This window comes from Bufo gargarizans, chromosome 6, assembly GCF_014858855.1.
Source record: "Bufo gargarizans isolate SCDJY-AF-19 chromosome 6, ASM1485885v1, whole genome shotgun sequence".
NCBI classification, from domain to species: Eukaryota; Metazoa; Chordata; class Amphibia; order Anura; family Bufonidae; genus Bufo; species Bufo gargarizans.
Window position 1 is genome coordinate 179,019,676 of NC_058085.1, and position 21,211 is coordinate 179,040,886.

The window sequence follows — 21,211 nt, forward strand, 5'->3', positions numbered from 1 at the left end:
ATAAATTACCCCAAATGTCCCTATAGTGTCCATAGCAGCTATAATGTCCCCTAGAGCGCCCCCAGTAATAATAACACCCTATATTGTGCTCCAGGTAATAATCCCTGTATAGTGTCCCCAGAAATAATAGAATTGCCCCTACAGTGCTTCCCCAATAGCAAGGACCACCATGCTGCGCACATATAGCAATTTCCCCCACACTACCCCATATAGTAATTTCCCTTAAGCTGCCCCCATACAGTAATTTCCCTCAAGCTGCCCCCATACAGTAATTTCCCCCACACTGCCCCACACATTAATGTCCCCCACACTGCCCCCACACATTAATTTCCCCCACACTGTCCCTATACAGTAATTTCCCCTTTGACTGCCCCCACAGTAATTTCCCCCACACAGTAATTTCCCCCACACTGCCCCATACAGTCATTTACCCCACATTCCCCCTATACAGTAATTTCCCCCACACTGCCCCTGTACAGTAATTTCCCCCACACTGCCCTTATGCAGTAATTTGCCCTATACAGTAATTTCCCCCACACTGCCCCCGTACAGTAATTTCCCCCACACGCCTCCATACAGTAATTTCCCCCATACTGCCTCTATACAGTAGTGTCCCCCACACTGCCCCCACACAGTAGTGTCCCCCACACTGCCCCCCACACAGTAGTGTCCCTCACACTGCCCCCACACAGTAGTGTCCCCCACACTGCCCATATAGTAATTTTCCCTCACATAGTAATCCCTACCATAATAATTTGCCCCCACACAGTATCCCACCATATCCCCCCCCCCACATCCTCCTGTGTGCACCCCCTCATGTCCCCCAAAGTTGGCACATAAAATAAAATTAGAAAAATTGCCCCCACACAGTATCCCACCATATTTCCCCCACACGCATCCTCCTGTGTGCACTACGGCCCCCTCATGTCCCCCAAAGTTGGCACATAAAATAAACAAATACTAATAAAAAAATAAACTAAAAGCTAAATACTCACCTGACACAGGCGCACGCAATGACGTCATTATGCGTGCCTGTGTCGGGATTTTAATACCTCTTAGGCTGCAGGCCTACTAGGCTTGAAACCTATGGTGGTGATCGGCGGCGGGGCAGGGAACTATGCGCTCCTGCTAATGTTCCCCTCCGCAGTATGTGGGTGTCAGCACTTCAGCAATGAGCGCTTCAATCTGTATTGATGGAATCGCTAATTGCTTCTGGGCCTGCGGGCACCCCCGTAAGAGCTGGCACCAGCATCTTAACAAGGATGACCCAGATCGGCGCACTGAATTTTCAGAATGGGCAAAACAAAAATTGGAACAGGACCCTTTAGTTTACGCAGAAGATTTTGTTCAGTGATGAGGCAAACTTTTATGTGAATGGTGAAGTTAACAAACAATACCACCGCTATTGGTCTGACACTAACCCACATTGGATAGATCCCCCAAGATTGTTTGAACCAAAAATTTGATGGTATGGTGTGGTATATGGGGTACAAAGATAGTGGGGCCATTCTTCATCAATGGAAACCTCAAGGCCACTGGATATGCGAAATTGCTACATGATGATGTGTTTCCCTCTTTATGCACTGAAGCTGGCACGTTCCCTGAGTTTTTCCAGCAAGATGGTGCACCACCACATTATGGGTGTCACGTCCTAGCATTCCTAGATGAAGAGTTTCCTGGAAAGTGGATTGGACGTCGTGGTTCAGTTGAATGGCCCCCAAGGTCTCCCGATCTGACCCCCTTAGACTTTTATCTTTGGGGTCATCTGAAGGCAATTGTCTATGCTGTGAAGATACGAGATGTGCAGCACCTGAAACTACGGATACTAGAAGCCTGTGCTAGAATTTCTCCTGCGGTGTTGCTATCAGTGTGTGAAGAGTGGGAGAAGAGGGTTGCATTGACAATCCAACACAATGGGCAGCACATTGAAAACATTTTATAAGTTGTCAGAAACTTGTAAATAACTCATGAAAGAATAAAGTTACGTTAAAACCAAGCACACCATTGTTTTTCTTGTGAAATTCCCAATAAGTTTTATATGCCACATGACCCTCTTCCTATTGAGAAAAAAAAAAAGTTGGATTCAAAATGGCCGACTTCAAAATGGCCACCATGGTCACCACCCATCTTGAAAAGTTTCCCCCCTCACATATACTAATGTGCCTCAAAGAGGAAGATAATATCACCAACCATTCCCATTTTATTAAGGTGTATCCATATAAATGGCCCACCCTGTTTCTATATTGTGCCTTTCCTCTGTTATTTCTACTAGAAGTTATGAATGAATTGTCAGAAGCTTGCTGTAAAGGTACAGATTAGTGTAAACAGTTGGGTGGTTGTCCCTGTACAGTCTGACACCAGCAGCACGGATTGGACAGAGTCAGGCACACCTGCTAATGGTAACACCCAGCAGTGCCTTCACTGCAATGTTTTTGTAAAATTCTAGCAGAAATAATACAGGAATGGCACAGCAAAAACTTTGAATTAGTTTGGCGGGAACATTTTTATGTAATTCGTAACCAATCTGATTTGTTCAGTATCTATTTCTTCATCTCTACTGCAAACATATTTTAATACAATACATATAATACTAAAAATAATTTCAGCACCATGGTTATAAAATATATAATAGATAAAAATCAGGCTCAAAGGACTTCAATTTATACCCCCAGCATAAAAATGAGACTAAAGTCTTTGGAAAGAGATCTCGTGTTGTCTTCTCACTGGATCTGATTTGACTATACAGAAAGTCAGAGTGATAAATCGATAGAATTTAATTAAGAGCAAAAAAATGCTGATGTTTTCTCCTGTGGTTTCTGGTTGTTGCTTGTATGATTGATTGTTCCCCACTTTATAAATGGGTAACAATGTAATTTCACTCCTTTGCATCCTGGAGCAGATGCTCATAAATCTGGCTGGACAGGGGACAGGAGACGTGGTGCTTACATCTCACAGCCACGTAAGCCCGTCTAGGGGATACTTCTGTCTGGGGGAAATTACTGTGGGGGTCAGTATGTGCGAAATTACTGTATGGGGGCAGTGTGGGGGAAATTACTGTATGGGGGCAGTGTGGGGGAAATTACTGTATGGGGGCAGTGTGGGGGAAATTACTGTATTGGGGCAGTGTGGGGGAAATTACTGTATGGGGGCAGTGTGGCGGAAATTACTGTATGGGGGCAGTGTGGGGGAAATTATTGTGGGGGGCAATGTGGGGAAAATTACTGTATGGGGGCAGTGTGGGGGAAATTGATGTGGGGGACAGTGTGAGGGGAAATTACTGTATAGGGGCAGTGTGGGGGAAATTACTGTGTGGGGGAAATTACTGTATGGGACAGTGTGGGGGAAATTACTGTGGGGGACAGTGTTAGAGGAAATTACTGTATAGGGACAGTGTGGGGTAAATTACTGTATGGGGGCAGTGTGGGGAAAATTACTGTATGGGGCAAATTACTGTATGGGGCAGTGTGGGAGAAATTACTTTTGGGGGCAGTGTGAGGGGAAATTACTGTATAGGGACAGTGTGGGAGAAATTACTGTATGGGGGCAGTGTGGGGGAAATTACTGTATGGGGCAGTGTGGAGGAAATTACTGCGGGGGACAGTGTTAGAGGAAATTACTGTATAGGGACAGTGTGGGGGAAATTACTGTATGGGGCAGTGTGGGGGGAATTACTGCAGACACTATACAGGGATTATTACCTGGAGCACAATATAGGGTGTTATTATTACTAGGGGCGCTCTAGGGGACATTATAACTGCTGTCGACACTATAAGACATTTGGGGTAATTTATCAAACTGGTGTAAAGTAGAACTGGCTTAGTTGCCCATAGCAGCCAATCAGATTTCACTTTTCATATTTGACAGCCCTTTTAGAAATCCTGTTCTACTTTTCACCAGTTTGATAAATTACCCCAATTATGTGTACTGGGGTCACTACTTTTTCAGCAGTATAGTACCTGGGGCATTGGGGGGGCACAACGGGCACACTATTGGGGGTGGCAGCAGGATGACACTGTGGGGACACCAGGATGGGGACCCGCCCCGGGTGCCAAACACCCTCGGCACGCCACTGAAAAGGACCTAGGAATTTTAGTGAACGGCAAGCTAAGCTGTAGAAACCAGTGTCAGGCAGCTGCTGCCAAGGCCAATAAGATAATTGGTTGCATCAAAAGGGGCATAGATGCCCCGTGATGAGAACATAGTCTTACCACTTTACAAATCACTGGTCAGACCACACATGGAGTACTGTGTACAGTTCTGGGCTCCTGTGAACAAGGCAGACGTAGCAGAGCTGGAGAAGGTCCAGAGGAGGGCAACTAAAGCAATAACTGGAATGGGGCAACTACAGTACCCTGAAAGATTATCAAAATCAGGGTTATTCACTTTAGAAAAAAGACGACTGAGGGGAGATATAATTACGATGTATAAATATATCAGGGTTCAGTACAGAGATCTATCCCATCTTCTATTTATCCCCAGGACTGTGACGAGGGGACATCCTCTGTGTCTGAAGGAAAGAAGGTTTGTACACAAACATAGAAGAGGATTCTTTATGGTAAGAGCAGTGAGACTATGGAACTCTCTGCCTGAGGACGTTGTGACGTTTTTTTTCTGCATAACACTGTGTGTGTTTAAACACCATCAGCCCCCTATAAGGTACATAAAAAAAAAAAAAATTCTAATATGAAAAACACATGTGACGGTGCAGTATATTTTTAAACACACTGTTAGTTAACAGAGTCAAACAAGCACTTAGTTATATACACTCACTGAAAGAATAATTAGGAATACCTGTTCTATTTCTCATTAATGCGATTATCTACTCAACCAATCACATGGCAGTTGCTTCAATGCATGTAGGGTTGTGGTCCTGGTCAAGACAATCTCCTGAACGCCAAACTGAATGTCAGAATGGGAAAGAAAGGTGGGCTTCAACAGCAGAAGACCCCACCGGGTACCACTCATCTCCACTACAAATAGGAAAAAGAGGCTACAATTTGCACGAGCTCACCAAAATTGGACTGTTGAAGACTGGAAAAATGTTGCCTGGTCTGATGAGTCTCGATTTCTGTTGAGACATTTAAATGGTAGAGTCCAAATTTGGCGTAAACAGAATGAGAACATGTATCCATCATGCCTTGTTACCACTGTGCAGGCTGGTGGTGGTGGTGTAATGGTGTGGGGGGATGTTTTATGGGCACACTTTAGGCCCATTAGTGCCAATTGGCCATCGTTTAAATGCCACGGGCTACCTGAGCATTGTTTCTGACCATGTCCATCCCTTCATGACCACCATGTACCCATCTTCTGATGGCTACATCCAGCAGGATAATGCACCATGTCACCAGGCCTGTCGCTACCCAACAGGCAAAACAAGCAATTGCTTGGGGCCCCGAGCTGGTTGGGGCCCCAAGCTGGCCGGTGCCTGATGGTATATTCTAACCCCCAGGCGTTCCCATGGTGACGTAGACGCTTGCCTGCGGGTTAGAATATACTATTGGATCTGAGTTTTACGAGCTCAGTGAGATCGTAAAAACTTAAATCCGATGGTATATTCTAACCCCCAGGCGTTCCCATGGTGACGGGGACGCTTGCCTGGGGGTTAGAATATACAGGGCCACGCCGCTCACAGCAGTATATTTATAAACTAATCAGTAACTACTTTAACTTTAACCCCTTAAGGACACAGGGCGTACAGGTACGCCCTTGTGCCCTGGTACTTAAGGACACAGGGCGTACATGTACGCCCTGTGCATTTTCGATCACTGCCGTGCGGCTGGCAGTGATCGGAACCCGGTGCCTGCTCAAATCATTGAGCAGGCACCTAGGCTAAATGCGCGGGGGGGTCCCGTGACCCCCCCATGTCAGCGATCGCGGCAAACCGCAGGTCAATTCAGACCTGCGGTTTGCTGCGATTTCTGCAGTTTATGATCCCCGCGGTCCCTGACCGCGGGGATCAGAAACTTTAGGATTCAAAACTTTGTCCAGTATTCCTCCCCCTGCACCCCTGAGTTATTTGGGCACGGTGGGAGGTGCAGGGGGAGGGTTGCGGGCGGTGCGGGCGGTGCGGGAGGCGGGCGGTGCGGTAGGCGGGATCGCGATCCCCCGCCCGCCTCCCATTGCGTAATCGTTGGCGTCTAGTGGGTATACCAGGGTGCCAGCACATTGCTGGCACCCTGGTATAAACGGCTGACATCGGTGATGCGATGTCAGCCGTTTAACTCTTTCCATACAGCGGTCTGTACGGACCGCTGTATGGAAAAGGTTAACAGCTCAGGGAGCTCCCTCCCTCTCCCATCGGGGGGCTGCTGTGCCTTTGCAGTCCCCCGAATGGAGAGGGAGAGAGCTTTCAGGCAGCCCCCCAAGCCCCGTCCTTACCCTTCCCCGTCTGCGCAGTTCTGAACACTACTGAGCAGACGGGGAAGGTTCACATGGCAACAGGACGCCTTCTCAGGCGTCCTGCTGTCCATGGTTCTGAACAGATCTGTGCTGAAAGCATAGATCTGTTCAGACAAAGTGTAAGTAAAATACAGTACAGTACAATATATATTGTACTGTACTGTATTATGCAGACATCAGACCCACTGGATCTTCAAGAACCAAGTGGGTCTGGGCCAAAAAAAAAGTGAAAATAAAATTCCCTACACATGTTTGGTATCGCCGCGTCCGTAACGAACTGATCTATAAAACGGTAATGTTACTTTACCCGAACGGTGAACGCCATAAAAATAAAAAATTAAAAACTATGATGAAATTGGAATTTTGCCCACCTTACTTCCCAAAAAAGGTAATAAAAGTGATCAAAAAAGTCGCATCTACGCCAAAATTGTAACAATCAAACTGTTATCTCATCCCGCAAAAATCATACCCTACCCAAGATAATCGCCCAAAAACTGAAAAAGTTATGGCTCTTAGACTATGGAAACACTAAAACATGATTTCTTTTGTTTCAAAAATGAAATCATTGTGTAAAACTTACATAAATAAAAAAAAAGTATACATATTAGGTATCGCCGCGTCCGTATTGACCGGCTCTATAAAAATATCACATGACCTAACCCCTCAGATGACCACCGTAAAAAAATAAAAATAAAAACGGTGTAAAAAATGCCATTTTTTGTCATCTTCCGTCACAAAAAGTGTAATAGCAAGCAATCAAAAAGTCATGTGCACCCCAAAATAGTGCCAATCAAACCGTCATCTCATCCCACAAAAAATGAGACCCTACTTAAGATAATCGCCCAAAAATTGAAAAAACTATGGCTCTTAGACTATGGAGACACTAAAACATTTTTTTTGTTTTAAAAATGAAATTATTGTGTAAAACTTACATAAATAAAAAAAATTGTATACATATTGGGTATCACCGCGTCCGTGACAACCTGCTCTATAAAATTACCACATGATCTAACCTGTCAGATGAATGGTGTAAATAACAAAAAAAAAAACGGTGCCAAAAAAGCAATTTCTTGTTACCTTGCCGCACAAAAAGTGTAATATAGAGCAACCAAAAATCATATGTACCCTAAACTTGTACCAACAAAACTGCCACCCTATCCCGTAGTTTCTAAAATGGGGTCACTTTTTGGAGTTTCTACTCTAGGGGTGCATCAGGGGGGCTTCAAATGGGACATGGTGTCAAAAAAACCAGTCCAGCAAAATCTGCCTTCCAAAAACCGTATGGCATTCCTTTCCTTCTGCGCCCTGCCGTGTGACCGTACAGCGGTTTACGACCACATATGGGATGTTTCTGTAAACTACAGAATCAGGGCCATAAATAATGAGTTTTGTTTGGCTGTTAACCCTTGCTTTGTAACTGGAAAAAAAATATTAAAATGGAAAATCTGTCAAAAAAGTGAAATTTTGAAATTGTGTCTCTATTTTCCATTAAATCTTGTGCAACACCTAAAGGGTTAACAAAGTTTATAAAATCTGTTTTGTATACCTTGAGGGGTGTAGTTTCTTAGATGGGGTAACTTTTAAGGAGTTTCTACTCTAGGGGTGCATCAGGGGGGCTTCAAATGGGACATGGTGTCAAAAAGCAAGTCCAGCAAAATCTGCCTTCCAAAAACCGTATGGCATTCCTTTCCTTCTGCGCCCTGCCGTGTGCCCGTACAGTGGTTTACGACCACATATGGGGTGTTTCTGTAAACTACAGAATCAGGGCCATAAATAATGAGTTTTGTTTGGCTGTTAACCCTTGCTTTGTAACTGGAAAAAAAATATTAAAATGGAAAATCTGTCAAAAAAGTAAAATTTTGAAATTGTATCTCTATTTTCCATTAAATCTTGTGCAACACCTAAAGGGTTAACAAAGTTTATAAAATCAGTTTTGTATACCTTGAGGGGTGTAGTTTCTTAGATGGGGTAACTTTTATGGAGTTTCTACTCTAGGGGTGCATCAGGGGGCTTCAAATGGGACATGGTGTCAAAAAACCAGTCCAGCAAAACCTGCCTTCCAAAAACCAAACGGCGCACCTTTCACTCTACGCCCCGCTGTGTGGCCGTACAGTAGTTTACGGCCACATATGGGGTGTTTCTGTAAACGGCAGAGTCAGGGCAATAAAGATACAGTCTTGTTTGGCTGTTAACCCTTGCTTTGTTAGTGGAAAAAATGGGTTAAAATGGAAAATTAGGCAATAAAATGAAATTCTCAAATTTCATCCCCATTTGCCAATAACTCTTGTGCAACACCTAAAGGGTTAACAAAGTTTGTAAAATCAGTTTTGAATACCTTGAGGGGTGTAGTTTATAGAATGGGGTCATTTTTGGGTGGTTTCTATTATGTAAGCCTCGCAAAGTGACTTCAGAGCTGTAGTGGTCCCTAAAAATTTGTTTTTTGTAAATTTCTGAAAAATTTCAAGATTTGCTTCTAAACTTCTAAGCCTTGTAACATCCCCAAAAAATAAAATATCATTCCCAAAATAATTCAAACATGAAGTAGACATATGGGGAATGTAAAGTCATCACAATTTTTAGGGGTATTACTATGTATTACAGAAGTAGAGAAACTGAAACTTTGAAATTGGCTAATTTTTCCACATTTTTGGTAAATTTGACATTTTTTTATGCCAAAAAAAATATTTTTTTTTACTTTTTTTTACCAGTGTCATGAAGTACAATATGTTACGAAAAAACAATCTCAGAATGGCCTGGATAAGTCAAAGCGTTTTAAAGTTATCATCACTTAAAGTGACACTGGTCAGATTTGCAAAAAATGGCCTGGTCCTAAGGTGTAAAAAGGCTGTGTCCCTAAGGGGTTAATCATTGCTCAATGCTGAGCTCTTTATTTGGACTATTTGGATATCTTACTTTGTCTTAGCTCCGGTAATAGCAGGCAGTGCGGGGGGCGGTGCTCACTCACTGACCGACGTCACGCGCCTGCTCCTCCCACTAGGCGGCGCAGGCGCGTGACGTCAGTGAGTGAGCGCCGCCTGCACTGCCTGCTGTTACCGGAGCTAAGACAAAGTAAGATATCCAAATAATCCAATTAAAGAGCTCAGCAATGAGCAATGAATAAAGTTAAAGTAGTTACTGATTAGTTTATAAATATACTGCTGTGAGCGTCGGGGAGGGGGATCTGTGGATGGCACTGTAGGGGGATCTGTGGATGGCAGTGCCATCCACAGATCCCCCTACAGTGCCATCCACAGATCCCCCTCCCCTAAACAGTGCCATCCACAGATCTCCCACCTAAACAGTGCCATCCACAGATCCCCCCTAAACAGTGCCATCCACATATCCCCCCTCCCCTAAACAGTGCCATCATGGCACTGTTTAGGGGAGGGGGGATCTGTGGATGGCACTGTTTAGGGGGGATCTGTGGATGGCATTGTTTAGGGGGGATCTGTGTATGGCACTGTTTAGGGGGAGATCTGTGGATGGCACTGTTTAGGGGAGGGGGGATCTGTGGATGGCACTGTTTAGGGGAGGAGGGATCTGTGGATGGCACTGTTTAGGGGAGGGGATCTGTGGATGGCACTGTTTAGGGGAGGAGGGATCTGTGGATGGCACTGTTTAGGGGGGAGATCTGTGGATGACACTGTTTAGGGGAGGGGGGATCTGTGGATGGCACTGTTTAGGGGGGAGATCTGTGGATGGCACTGTTTAGGGGGGAGATCTGTGGATGGCACTGTTTAGGGGAGGGGGATCTGTGGATGGCACTGTTTAGGGGAGGAGGGATCTGTGGATGGCACTGTTTAGGGGGGAGATCTGTGGATGGCACTGTTTAGGGGAGGGGGGGATCTGTGGATGGCACTGTTTAGGGGAGGGGGGATCTGTGGATGGCACTGTTTAGGGGAGGGGGATCTGTGGATGGCACTGTTTAGGGGAGGAGGGATCTGTGGATGGCACTGTTTAGGGGGGAGATCTGTGGATGGCACTGTTTAGGGGAGGGGGGATCTGTGGATGGCACTGTTTAGGGGGGGATCTGTGGATGGCACTGTTTAGGGGGGGATCTGTGGATGGCACTGTTTAGGGGAGGGGGGATATGTGGATGGCACTGTTTAGGGGGGGATATGTGGATGGCACTGTTTAGGGGGGATCTGTGGATGGCACTGTTTAGGGGGGATCTGAGGATGGTACTGTTTAGGGGGGAGATCTGTGGCTGGCACTGTTTAGGGGGGAGATCTGTGGATGGCACTGTTTAGGGGAGGGGGGATCTGTGGATGGCACTGTTTAGGGGGGATCTGTAGATGGCACTGTTTAGGGGAGGGGGGATCTGTGGATGGCACTGTTTAGGGGGGGATCTGTGGATGGCACTGTTTAGGGGAGGGGGGATCTGTGGATGGCACTGTTTAGGGGGGATCTGTAAATGGCACTGTTTAGGGGAGGGGGGATCTGTGGATGGCACTGTTTAGGGGGGATCTGTGGATGGCACTGTTTAGGGGGGAGATCTGTGGATGGCACTGTTTAGGGGGGATCTGTGGATGGCACTGTTTAGGGGAGGGGATCTGTAGATGGCACTGTTCAAATTTCACGCACATTAAATGCAACAGCAGTATTTGCACTGTAAACCTCCTTTTTTATTTATATATAGTGTGGGTGAACTTAAACTGTATGGCTATACTGTGGTTCCTGTAGGGTTTGCGTGTGTAAGGTGTGGAGGGGGGGGGGCCTCCATGTCTATTTTGCTTGGGGCCCCCAAATTCCTTCAAACGGCCCTGCATGTCACAAAGCTTAACCACTTGCCGCCGCGCTAACGCCGAAAGGCGTCATCACGGCGGCTCTCCCAGGCTACGCTAACGCCAATAGGCGTCATCTCGCGAGACGCGAGATTTCCTGTGAACGCGCGCACACAGGCGCGCGCTCACAGGAATGGAAGGTAAGCGAGTGGATCTCCAGCCTGCCAGCGGCGATCGCTCGCTGGCAGGCTGGAGATGTGATTTTTTTAACCCCTAACAGGTATATTAGACGCTGTTTTGATAACAGCGTCTAATATACCTGCTACCTGGTCCTCTGGTGGTCCCTTTTGTTTGGATCGACCACCAGAGGACACAGGTAGCTCAGTAAAGTAGCACCAAACACCACTACACTACACTACACCCCCCCCTGTCACTTATTAACCCTTTATGAACCACTGATCAGCCCATATAGACTCCCTGATCACCCCCCTGTCATTGATCACCCACCTGTCATTGATCACCCCCCTGTAAGGCTCCATTCAGAGGTCCGTATGATTGTTACGGATCCACGGATACATGGATCGGATCCGCAAAACGCATACGGACGTCTGAATGGAGCCTTACAGGGGGGTGATCAATGACAAGGGGGTGATCACGCATATAGACTTCCTGATCACTTCCCTGTCATTGATCACCCCCCTGTCATTGATCACCCCCCTGTAAGGCTCCATTCAGACGTCCGTATGATTTTTACGGATCCACTGATACATGGATCGGATCCGCAAAACACATGCGGACGTCTGAATGGAGCCTTACAGGGGGGTGATCAATGACAGAGGAGTGATCACCCATATAGACTCCCTGATCACCTTCGTCATTGATAACCCCCCTGTAAGGCTCCATTCAGACGTCCGTATGATTTCTACGGATCCACGGATACATGGATCGGATCCGCAAAACACATACGGACGTCTGAATGGAGCCTTACAGGGAGGTGATCAATGACTGGGGGGTGATCACCCATATAGACTTCCTGATCATCCCCCTGTGATTGATCACCCCCCTGTCATTGATCACCCCCCTGTAAGGCTCCATTCAGACGTCCGTATGATTTTTACGGATCCACGGATACATGGATCGGATCCGCAAAACACATACGGACGTCTGAATGAAGCCTTACAGGGGGGTGATCAGTGACAGGGGGGTGATCACCCCATATACACTCCCTGATCACTCCCCTGTCATTGATCACCCCCCTGTAAAGCTCCATTCAGATGTCCGTATGTGTTTTACGGATCCACGCATCTATGGATCGGATCCGCAAAACACATACAGACGTCTGAATGGAGCCTTACAGGGGGGTGATCAATGACAAGGGAGTGATCACGCATATAGACTTCCTGATCACCCCCCTGTCATTGATCACCCCCCTGTCATCGATCACCCCCCTGTAAGGCTCCATTCAGACGCCCGTATGTGTGTTACGGATCCACGCATCCATGGATCGGATACGTAAAATGCATAGGGACGTCTGAATGGAGCCTTACAGGGGGGTGATCAGGGAGTCTATATGGGATGATCACCCCCCTCTAAGGCTCCATTCAGACGTCTGCATGTGTTTTACGGATCCACGCATCCATGGATTGGATCCGCAAAACGCATACGGACGTCTAAATGGAGCCTTACAGGGGGGTGATCAGGGAGTCTTTATGGGATGATCACCCCACTGTAAGGCTCCATTCAGACGTCTGCATGTGTTTTACGGATCCACGCATCCATGGATCGGATCTGCAAAACGCATACGGACGTCTGAATGGAGCCTTACAGGGGGTGATCAGTGACAGGGGGGTGATCACCTCATATACACTCCCTGATCACCCCCTGTCATTGATCACCCCCCTGTCATTGATCACCCCCCTGTAAGGCTCCATTCAGATGCCCATATGTGTTTTACAGATCCACGCATCCATGGATCGGATCCGCAAAATGCATACGGACGTCTGAATGGAGCCTTACAGGGGGGTGATCAATGACAAGGGGGTGATCACGCATATAGACTTCCTGATCACTTCCCTGTCATTGATCACCCCCCTGTCATTGATCACCCCCCTGTAAGGCTCCATTCAGATGTCCGTATGATTTTTACGGATACACTGATACATGGATCGGATCCGCAAAACACATGCGGACGTCTGAATGGAGCCTTACAGGGGGGTGATCAATGACAAGGGGGTGATCACGCATATAGACTTCCTGATCACTTCCCTGTCATTGATCACCCCCCTGTCATTGATCACCCCCCTGTAAGGCTCCATTCAGACGTCCGTATGATTTTTACGGATACACTGATACATGGATCCGATCCGCAAAACACATGCGGACGTCTGAATGGAGACTTACAGGGGGGTGATCAATGACAGAGGAGTGATCACCCATATTGACTCCCTGATCACCTCCGTCATTGATCACCCCCCTGTAAGGCTCCATTCAGACGTCCGTATGATTTTTACGGATCCACGGATACATGGATCGGATCCGCAAATCACATACGGACGTCTGAATGGAGCCTTACAGGGGGGTGATCAATGACTGGGGGGTGATCACCCATATAGACTTCCTGATCACCCCCCTGTCATTGATCACCCCCCTGTCATTGATCACCCCCATGTAAGGCTCCATTCAGACGTCCGTATGTGTTTTGCGGTTCCGATCTATGTATCTGTGGATCCGTAAAAAACTTATGGACGTCTGAATGGAGCCTTTCAGAGGGGTTATCAGTGACAGGGGGGTGATCACCCCATATACACTCCCTGATCACCCCCCTGTCATTGATCACCCCCCTGTAAGGCTCCATTCAGAATTTTTTTGGGCCCAAGTTAGCGGAAATATTTATTTATTCATTTTTTCTTACAAAGTCTCATATTCCACTAACTTGTGTCAAAAAATAAAATCTCACATGAACTCACCATACCCCTCACGGAATCCAAATGCGTAACATTTTTTAGACATTTATATTCCAGACTTCTTCTCACTCTTTAGGGCCCCTAAAATGCCAGGGCAGTATAAATACCCCACATGTAACCCCATTTTGGAAAGAAGACACCCCAAGGTATTCCGTGAGGGGCATATTGAGTCCATGAAAGATTGGCATTTTTGTCCCAAGTTAGCGGAAAGGGAGACTTTGTGAGAAAAAAATATATAAAATTTCCGCTAACTTGTGCCCAAAAACAAAAATTTTCGATGAACTCGCCATGCCCCTCATTGAATACCTTGGGGTGTCTTCTTTCCAAAATGGGGTCACATGTGGGGTATTTATCCTGCCCAGGCATTTTAGGGGCCCGAAACCGTGAGAAGAAGTCTGGGATCCAAATGTCTAAAAATGCCCCCCTAAAAGGAATTTGGGCCCCTTTGCGCATCTAGGCTGCAAAAAAGTGTCACACATCTGGTATCGCCGTACTCAGGAGAAGTTGGGCAATGTGTTTTGGGGTGTCATTTTACATATACCCATGCTGGGTGAGATAAATATCTTGGTCAAATGCCAACTTTGTTTAAAAAAATTGGAAAAGTTGTCTTTTGCAGAGATATTTCTCTCACCCAGCATGGGTATATGCAAAATGACACCCCAAAACACATTCCCCAACTTCTCCTGAGTACGGCGATACCAGATGTGTGTCACTTTTTTGCCGCCTAGGTGGGCAAAGGGGCACATATTCCAAAGAGCACCTTTCGGATTTCACAGGTCATTTTTTACACATTTTGATTTCAAACTACTTACCACACATTAGGGCCCCTAGAATGCCAGGGCAGTATAACTACCCCACAAGTGACCCCATTTTGGAAAGAAGACACCCCAAGGTATTCCGTGAGGGGTATGGCGAGTTCCTAGAAATTTTTTATTTTTTGTCACAAGTTAGCGGAAAATGATGATTTTTTATTTTTTCTTACAAAGTCTCATATTCCACTAACTTGTGACAAAAAATAAAAAATTCCAGGAACTCGCCATGCCCCTCACGGAATACCTTGAGGTGTCTTCTTTCCAAAATGGGGTCACTTGTGGGGTAGTTTTACTGCCCTGGCAATTTAGGGGACCTAATGTGTGCGAAGTAGTTTGAAATCAAAATCTGTAAAAAATGGCCGGTGAAATCCTAAAGGTGCTATTTGGAATGTGGGCCCCTTTGCCCACCTAGGCTGCAAAAAAATTTCACACATCTGGTATCGCCGTACTCAGGAGAAATTGGGCAATGTGTTTTGGGGTGTCATTTTACATATACCCATGCTGGGTGAGAGAAATATCTTGGTCAAATGCCAACTTTGTATAAAAAAATGGGAAAAGTTGTCTTTTGTCAAGATATTTCTCTCACCCAGCATGGGTATATGTAAAATGACACCCCAAAACACATTCCCCAACTTCTCCTGAGTACGGCGATACCAGATGTGTGTCACTTTTTTGCCGCCTAGGTGGGCAAAGGGGCACACATTCCAAAGAGCACCTTTCGGATTTCACAGGCAATTTTTTACACATTTTGATTTCAAACTACTAACCACACATTTGGGCCCCTAGAATGCCAGGGCAGTATAACTTCCCCACAAGTGACCCCATTTTGGAAAGAAGACACCCCAATGTATTCCGTGAGGGGCATGGCGAGTTCCTAGAATTTTTTATTTTTTGTCGCAAGTTAGTGGAATATGAGACTTTGTAAGAAAAATAAATTAAAATAAAATCATCATTTTCCGCTAACTTGTGACAAAAAATAAAAAATTCTATGAACTCACTATGCCCATCAGCGAATACCTTAGGGTGTCTACTTTCCAAAATGGGGTCATTTGTGGGGTTTTTCTACTGTCTGGGCATTGTAGAACCTCAGGAAACATGACAGGTGCTCAGAAAGTCAAAGCTGCTTCAAAAAGCGGAAATTCACATTTTTGTACCATAGTTTGTAAACGCTATAACTTTTACCCAAACCATTTTTTTTTTTCCCAAACATTTTTTTTTAATCAAAGACATGTAGAACAATAAATTTAGCGAAAAATTTATATATGAATGTCGTTTTCTTTGCAAAATTTTACAACTGAAAGTGAAAAATGTCATTTTTTTGCAAAAAAATCGTTAAATTTCAATTAATAACAAAAAAAGTAAAAGGTCAGCAGTAATGAAATACCACCAAATGAAAGCTCTATTAGTGAGAAGAAAAGGAGGTAAAATTAATTTGGGTGGTAAGTTGCATGACCGAGCAATAAACCGCTAAAGTTGTGGAGTGCCGATTTGTAAAAAAAGGGCCTGGTCACTAGGCGGGTATAAACCTGTGGTCCTTAAGTGGTTAAATCATTTAAAACTGGTTTCTTGAACATAACAATGAGTTCAATGTACTAAAATGGCCCCCACAGTCACCAGATCTCAACCCAATAGAGCATCTTTGGGATGTGGTGGAACGGAAGCTTCGTGCCCTGAATGTGCTTCCCTCAAATCTCCATCAACTGCAAGATGCTATCCTATCAATATGGGCCAACATTTCTAAAGAATGCTATCAGCACCTTGCTGAATCAATGCCACGTATAATTAAGGCAGTTCTGAAGGGAAAAGGGGGTCCAACACCGTATTAGTATGGTGTTCCTAATAATTCTTTAGGTGAGTGTATGTCTGTCTCTGTGAGAAAGGGCAAAACATTGTGAAATCTTTTTTTAATAAAAAAAATCAACAAATTGAACCTGAAACCAATTTCAAGAAACTTGCTGTTCTCTAGTTTGCACGTATTAATTGTTATCACAAGGTGTGACAAACTCCTCTGTTCCATGCACGTGCAATAAGTAAGGCATGTGATACGTTTTATCTGTAATTATTTGCTGTATGTCTAGTCATGATATTACTAATAATTTAGCTCATGTATCAATAAAAGAATGTTCCATGTGATATGAAATTAAGTTTTATTGCAGACATGTGTATATGTAAGCACCCTGTACATGTTGCTGTGACCAGCCATACGAGGAATGTTTCCTGATTCCAGCTCCACTATATAAACCGAGCAGTCTGAAATCAAACATCATTGGGGAAAAAAAGCTTCTACTCTTCAATATCTCTGGATCCAGAGAAAACAACTGAACCAGGAACCAATAATGTCTGGAATCAAAGGAGGAAAATGTGGCCAAAAGATCCAGTGCCAGAATCCATGCAAAGACCCCTGCCAAAAAGTCCCTATCTGTGTAAATCCATGCCAAGACCGTAAGTTTTTACTATGAAAGCCAAAGCAAATATCAATTTTATCAAACACTATTTTATAGTTTTTACATGGATATAAAGTACATGAAAGTTTGAATAGATTTCATTTTTTGATTAGTACCTATATGACTTTTTGCAACCGGATTCACAGGTCTGATGGAATTAGATGTTCATTCTCCCAGAATTCCTTGGTTTACTCAATGGTTGCACACTTCTTTCTCTATCGATTAGAATGATATGAAACACCATATAAGTTTTAGCATTCTGATGTATGAATCAACCACTATATTATAGGAGCTCAGCTAATTTGTAAGAACCATCCATCTAGATTATGTCCATGTATGAACTGTAAAATGGTGTATAAATGTGGACATGCTTTCTGATCTATTACCACCAGTTTATAAATAGGTCTGTTAATACACAGTATAAACAAGTAACACAAAATTGTGCACAATATAACATCAGTAAATATGAATTTACTCCCATTCTGTGTATTTTTAGCATGTACATTTGGAATTCAGAATCATGGCTCTCACCATAATCATCATGGTCATCACCATTCCCACAAGCAAGGTAATCTTACGTCACAGCAGTAAACACAATAAATGTAAACTGAAATACATTTACTTTAATGTTATAGTAAATGTAATTACCGGTATGTCATTGTATGTTTCTAATAATATTACTAGCATTCAAATAGAACTGAATATTTTGCTTCATTAGCAAAGTGAGTAATATCTGTTTAGGCTATTTTCACACAGACGGCAGAGCAATCTGACAGCCTGCCGGAGTTCTTCGGGTCCAGCCTGGATGGATACTGCTGTTAAAGGGGTTGTCCGGGTTCAGAGCTGAACCCGAACATACCCATAATTTCACCCAGGCAGCCCCCCTGATGTTAGCATCGGAGCATGTCATGCTCAGATGCGCTCCCTTGCCCTGCGCTGGATTGCGCAGGGCAAACGCTCTTTTATTTACAATAACACACTGCCGGGCAAAGGCTTCCGCCCAGCAGTGTGTTTGGTGATGTCACTGGCTCTGATGGGTGGGCTTTAGCGTTGCCCTAGCCTATCTAAAGCCTACCTATCAGTGTAGGTAATGTCACCAGGCTCACTGCTGGACAGAAGCCTTTGCCTGGAAGCCCCATGGATAGCCCGGTTCATCACAGGTATGCGATTTAGCACAGTGCAATGGAGAGCATCGGAGAATGAACGGCTCCGATGCTCAAGACAGGGAACATGCCTAGGTGAAAATAGGGTTATGTCTGGATTCAGCTTGAAACCCGGACAACCCCTTTAAGAGTCAGAGCCCATTGACTATAATGGGATCTAGCAGGGTTGCGGCTGCTTCCCTCTATTTATGCCAGGATTTGAGCAGACAAGTTAGTTACATGCTTTAAATTTTTTCTAGCGAAATCCTGCCATAAATGCTGGGGAGGGATCAGATTCCCACTAGAGCTCACTATAGTCTATGGGTCAGGTGGGCATTCTGCACTATCTTGCTATGGTGGATCCGGAGACCTTGTCTGCCGGAACAGTTTGCCAGATTTCTCTGCCTCCTGTGTGAATGAAGCCTAAGTGCTGTATTGTAACTGGGAATTGCAAAAGAGAAGATGAAACACAACTAAGCATGCAATGTAATATGTTATCTGGTCAAAATCATTGTACACATACAGACTGGTCCACTTAGTTTTTTTCATTACTATTTGCCTGGAGGGTTGATGTTTTGTACACCTGTGTAACCACTCTAACCACTTATAACAGTCAAATCTTGTGGGCACCAGGCTAGGAAAACCTAAGCTTCCTCATGCCTTATCTGATAACCCCAGTCCAGTGTCCCCTGCTGCCCCTAGATCTGTTCTGGAAATGGTGAATGCTGACACACATCACATGCATGGCATTAAAGGTAATAAATATGGTGGTGGTCACATTCACAGAGACGACTGCCCTGGACGTATTCTGTTCTGTGCTAATGTCACTGCATGTATCTGTGACTAAACTGAATGCTTTTATCACAATCCTAAAAATATATAGGCAGTTGACGCTATGTGTTAATCATGGGACTGTCATCATTAGTGTTGACATCATAGATCCAAAATCGATTATTTCAAACACTTCGTTTGACCTTTATCTGTATAGCATTAACATGTATTGCCTCCTTGGAGGCAAAATTAGTTTCACCTGAAGTCCCTTTGTTAAATGAATTTGGTATTAATTTCTGCATCTTTAAAGAAATTTAAAATTAGCAATCCGGTGTCGGGTTTGGTCAAGGTTTGATCTAGGTTCCAGAGCCTAGTTATCATCTTGCCATGGATGTGCCAGTTGTCAGCATCGACTGTTTACAGACTGGAATCATGGGCAGTGAGGGGTAATGAACCAGGTAGCTCAGGTAAGACATAGCAAGGCTACTGTCCACAAGGTTAGCAGGTTCTAGGAATTTTTATAGAAAGTGACCAACCTCTTTAAAAGCTTTATAACAATGTCTTCACAAGTTGTGCTTCTCTTGTATTATGTGGTGCAGGAGCACATAAACAATTACAGCACAGTGGTGAAGGTTTCCATGGCCTGTGTAAGCCTACAAATGGATAGGTAGATGACACTATGAATGCAGCACTCAACGCACCTTCCCCCTACGCCTCCGTTACTACTGCAACATAATTACTTATATGGTTCCCCGTCACACAGGGTATAGATTAGGGGATTACCAGGAATTTAGTTGGCATTATGCATTAATATTGGTAAACTAAAATCAGAACTGGGAAAAAACATGGAAGAGGTTCAAACCTTTCCATTATAGTTTCTCTCTGTTTATATGTGACTTAAATACACTGATACATAATGCTGTATTTTCCAACATATTTTAAAGCATATGAAAAAAAAAAAGGCTTCTACATATTCAAATATTAGTTCACCAAAAAGATATAACAAAAATGGCTGAAGGTTGAAATGGTGATCTTATTAAAACGTAACTTTTAATTGATATCAGGATAGAAAAGGTCCCTAAACATAAACAAAATAACAAAGTGCAAAATCACACATGAAAAAATGGTACGCGGCGGCACCTGAGAATATAACCGGTTGTCCTACCGTAACCCAGGTGTCATCTAGTCGTTGTGGATATTCAGAAGGTGTTCGTCGTACTGAAAAGAAATTCTTAGTGGTAGGCACTTTGAGTGGTCGGTCCCAATAAATGATTGACAGCTATTTCTGTATCTATGTTCGCACACAATTAGACCAATGCTAACAGGAATTTGAATAAACTACACGGAATGCAATTTTTTCCAGCAATTTAGTATGTATGGATTGCTCAGACTCTCTTCCACCATAGTATGCAGACCACAGACAGGACACTACAATCAATGTGACAATTCTGTGCTGTGTACTAATGGTTTGATCCTACAAGCCAACAAGTTTTATGGAAATCATGATACATGATTAGGTTATGGAAGATGCATAATGATACATATATTATTATTGTCATGTTCTAAACTATTGTCTCTTTCCTGGCAGATCCCTGCAATCCCTGCTGTCCAGACCCTTGTCAGGATCAAGGAAGCTACTGCTGTAATAAATGAAAACCTCACAGTGCAATATAGCATGTCCTTCTTCCTGCCCTCATGTTCTTCTATAATAGTCTTCTATGATTTACCATCCTTAAATCCAGTCTCTGTCTGCTTTCTGTAATAAAGTCTGCTACTGAATAAAACATTTATTTTCAGCTGATACATTTGTTTTATTTGGGTACAAGATCATCCTCAACCAACACATATTTTATCTATGTTTCACAGAGAGATGTTAAAAGTTTCTTCCTGCAGCTGTTTCACAAAAGGTTGTTTATGGAACTCCATGTGCTTCTGATACCATAGGTGGCATACAGT

At 44.3% G+C, this 21,211-nt stretch overlaps 1 protein-coding gene across 1 annotated transcript; it reads left to right on the forward strand.

Moving 5' to 3' along the window:
• The first annotated feature begins 17,187 nt into the window (after window positions 1–17,187).
• On the forward strand, window positions 17,188–21,003 carry LOC122940370 (proline-rich protein 9-like). Its single transcript, XM_044297009.1, has 3 exons — window positions 17,188–17,340; window positions 17,839–17,910; window positions 20,844–21,003. The coding sequence occupies exons 1-3, from the start codon at window positions 17,235–17,237 to the stop codon at window positions 20,906–20,908; spliced, it is 243 nt and encodes an 80-aa protein (XP_044152944.1). The 5' UTR covers window positions 17,188–17,234; the 3' UTR covers window positions 20,909–21,003.
• Window positions 21,004–21,211: the final 208 nt, after the last annotated feature.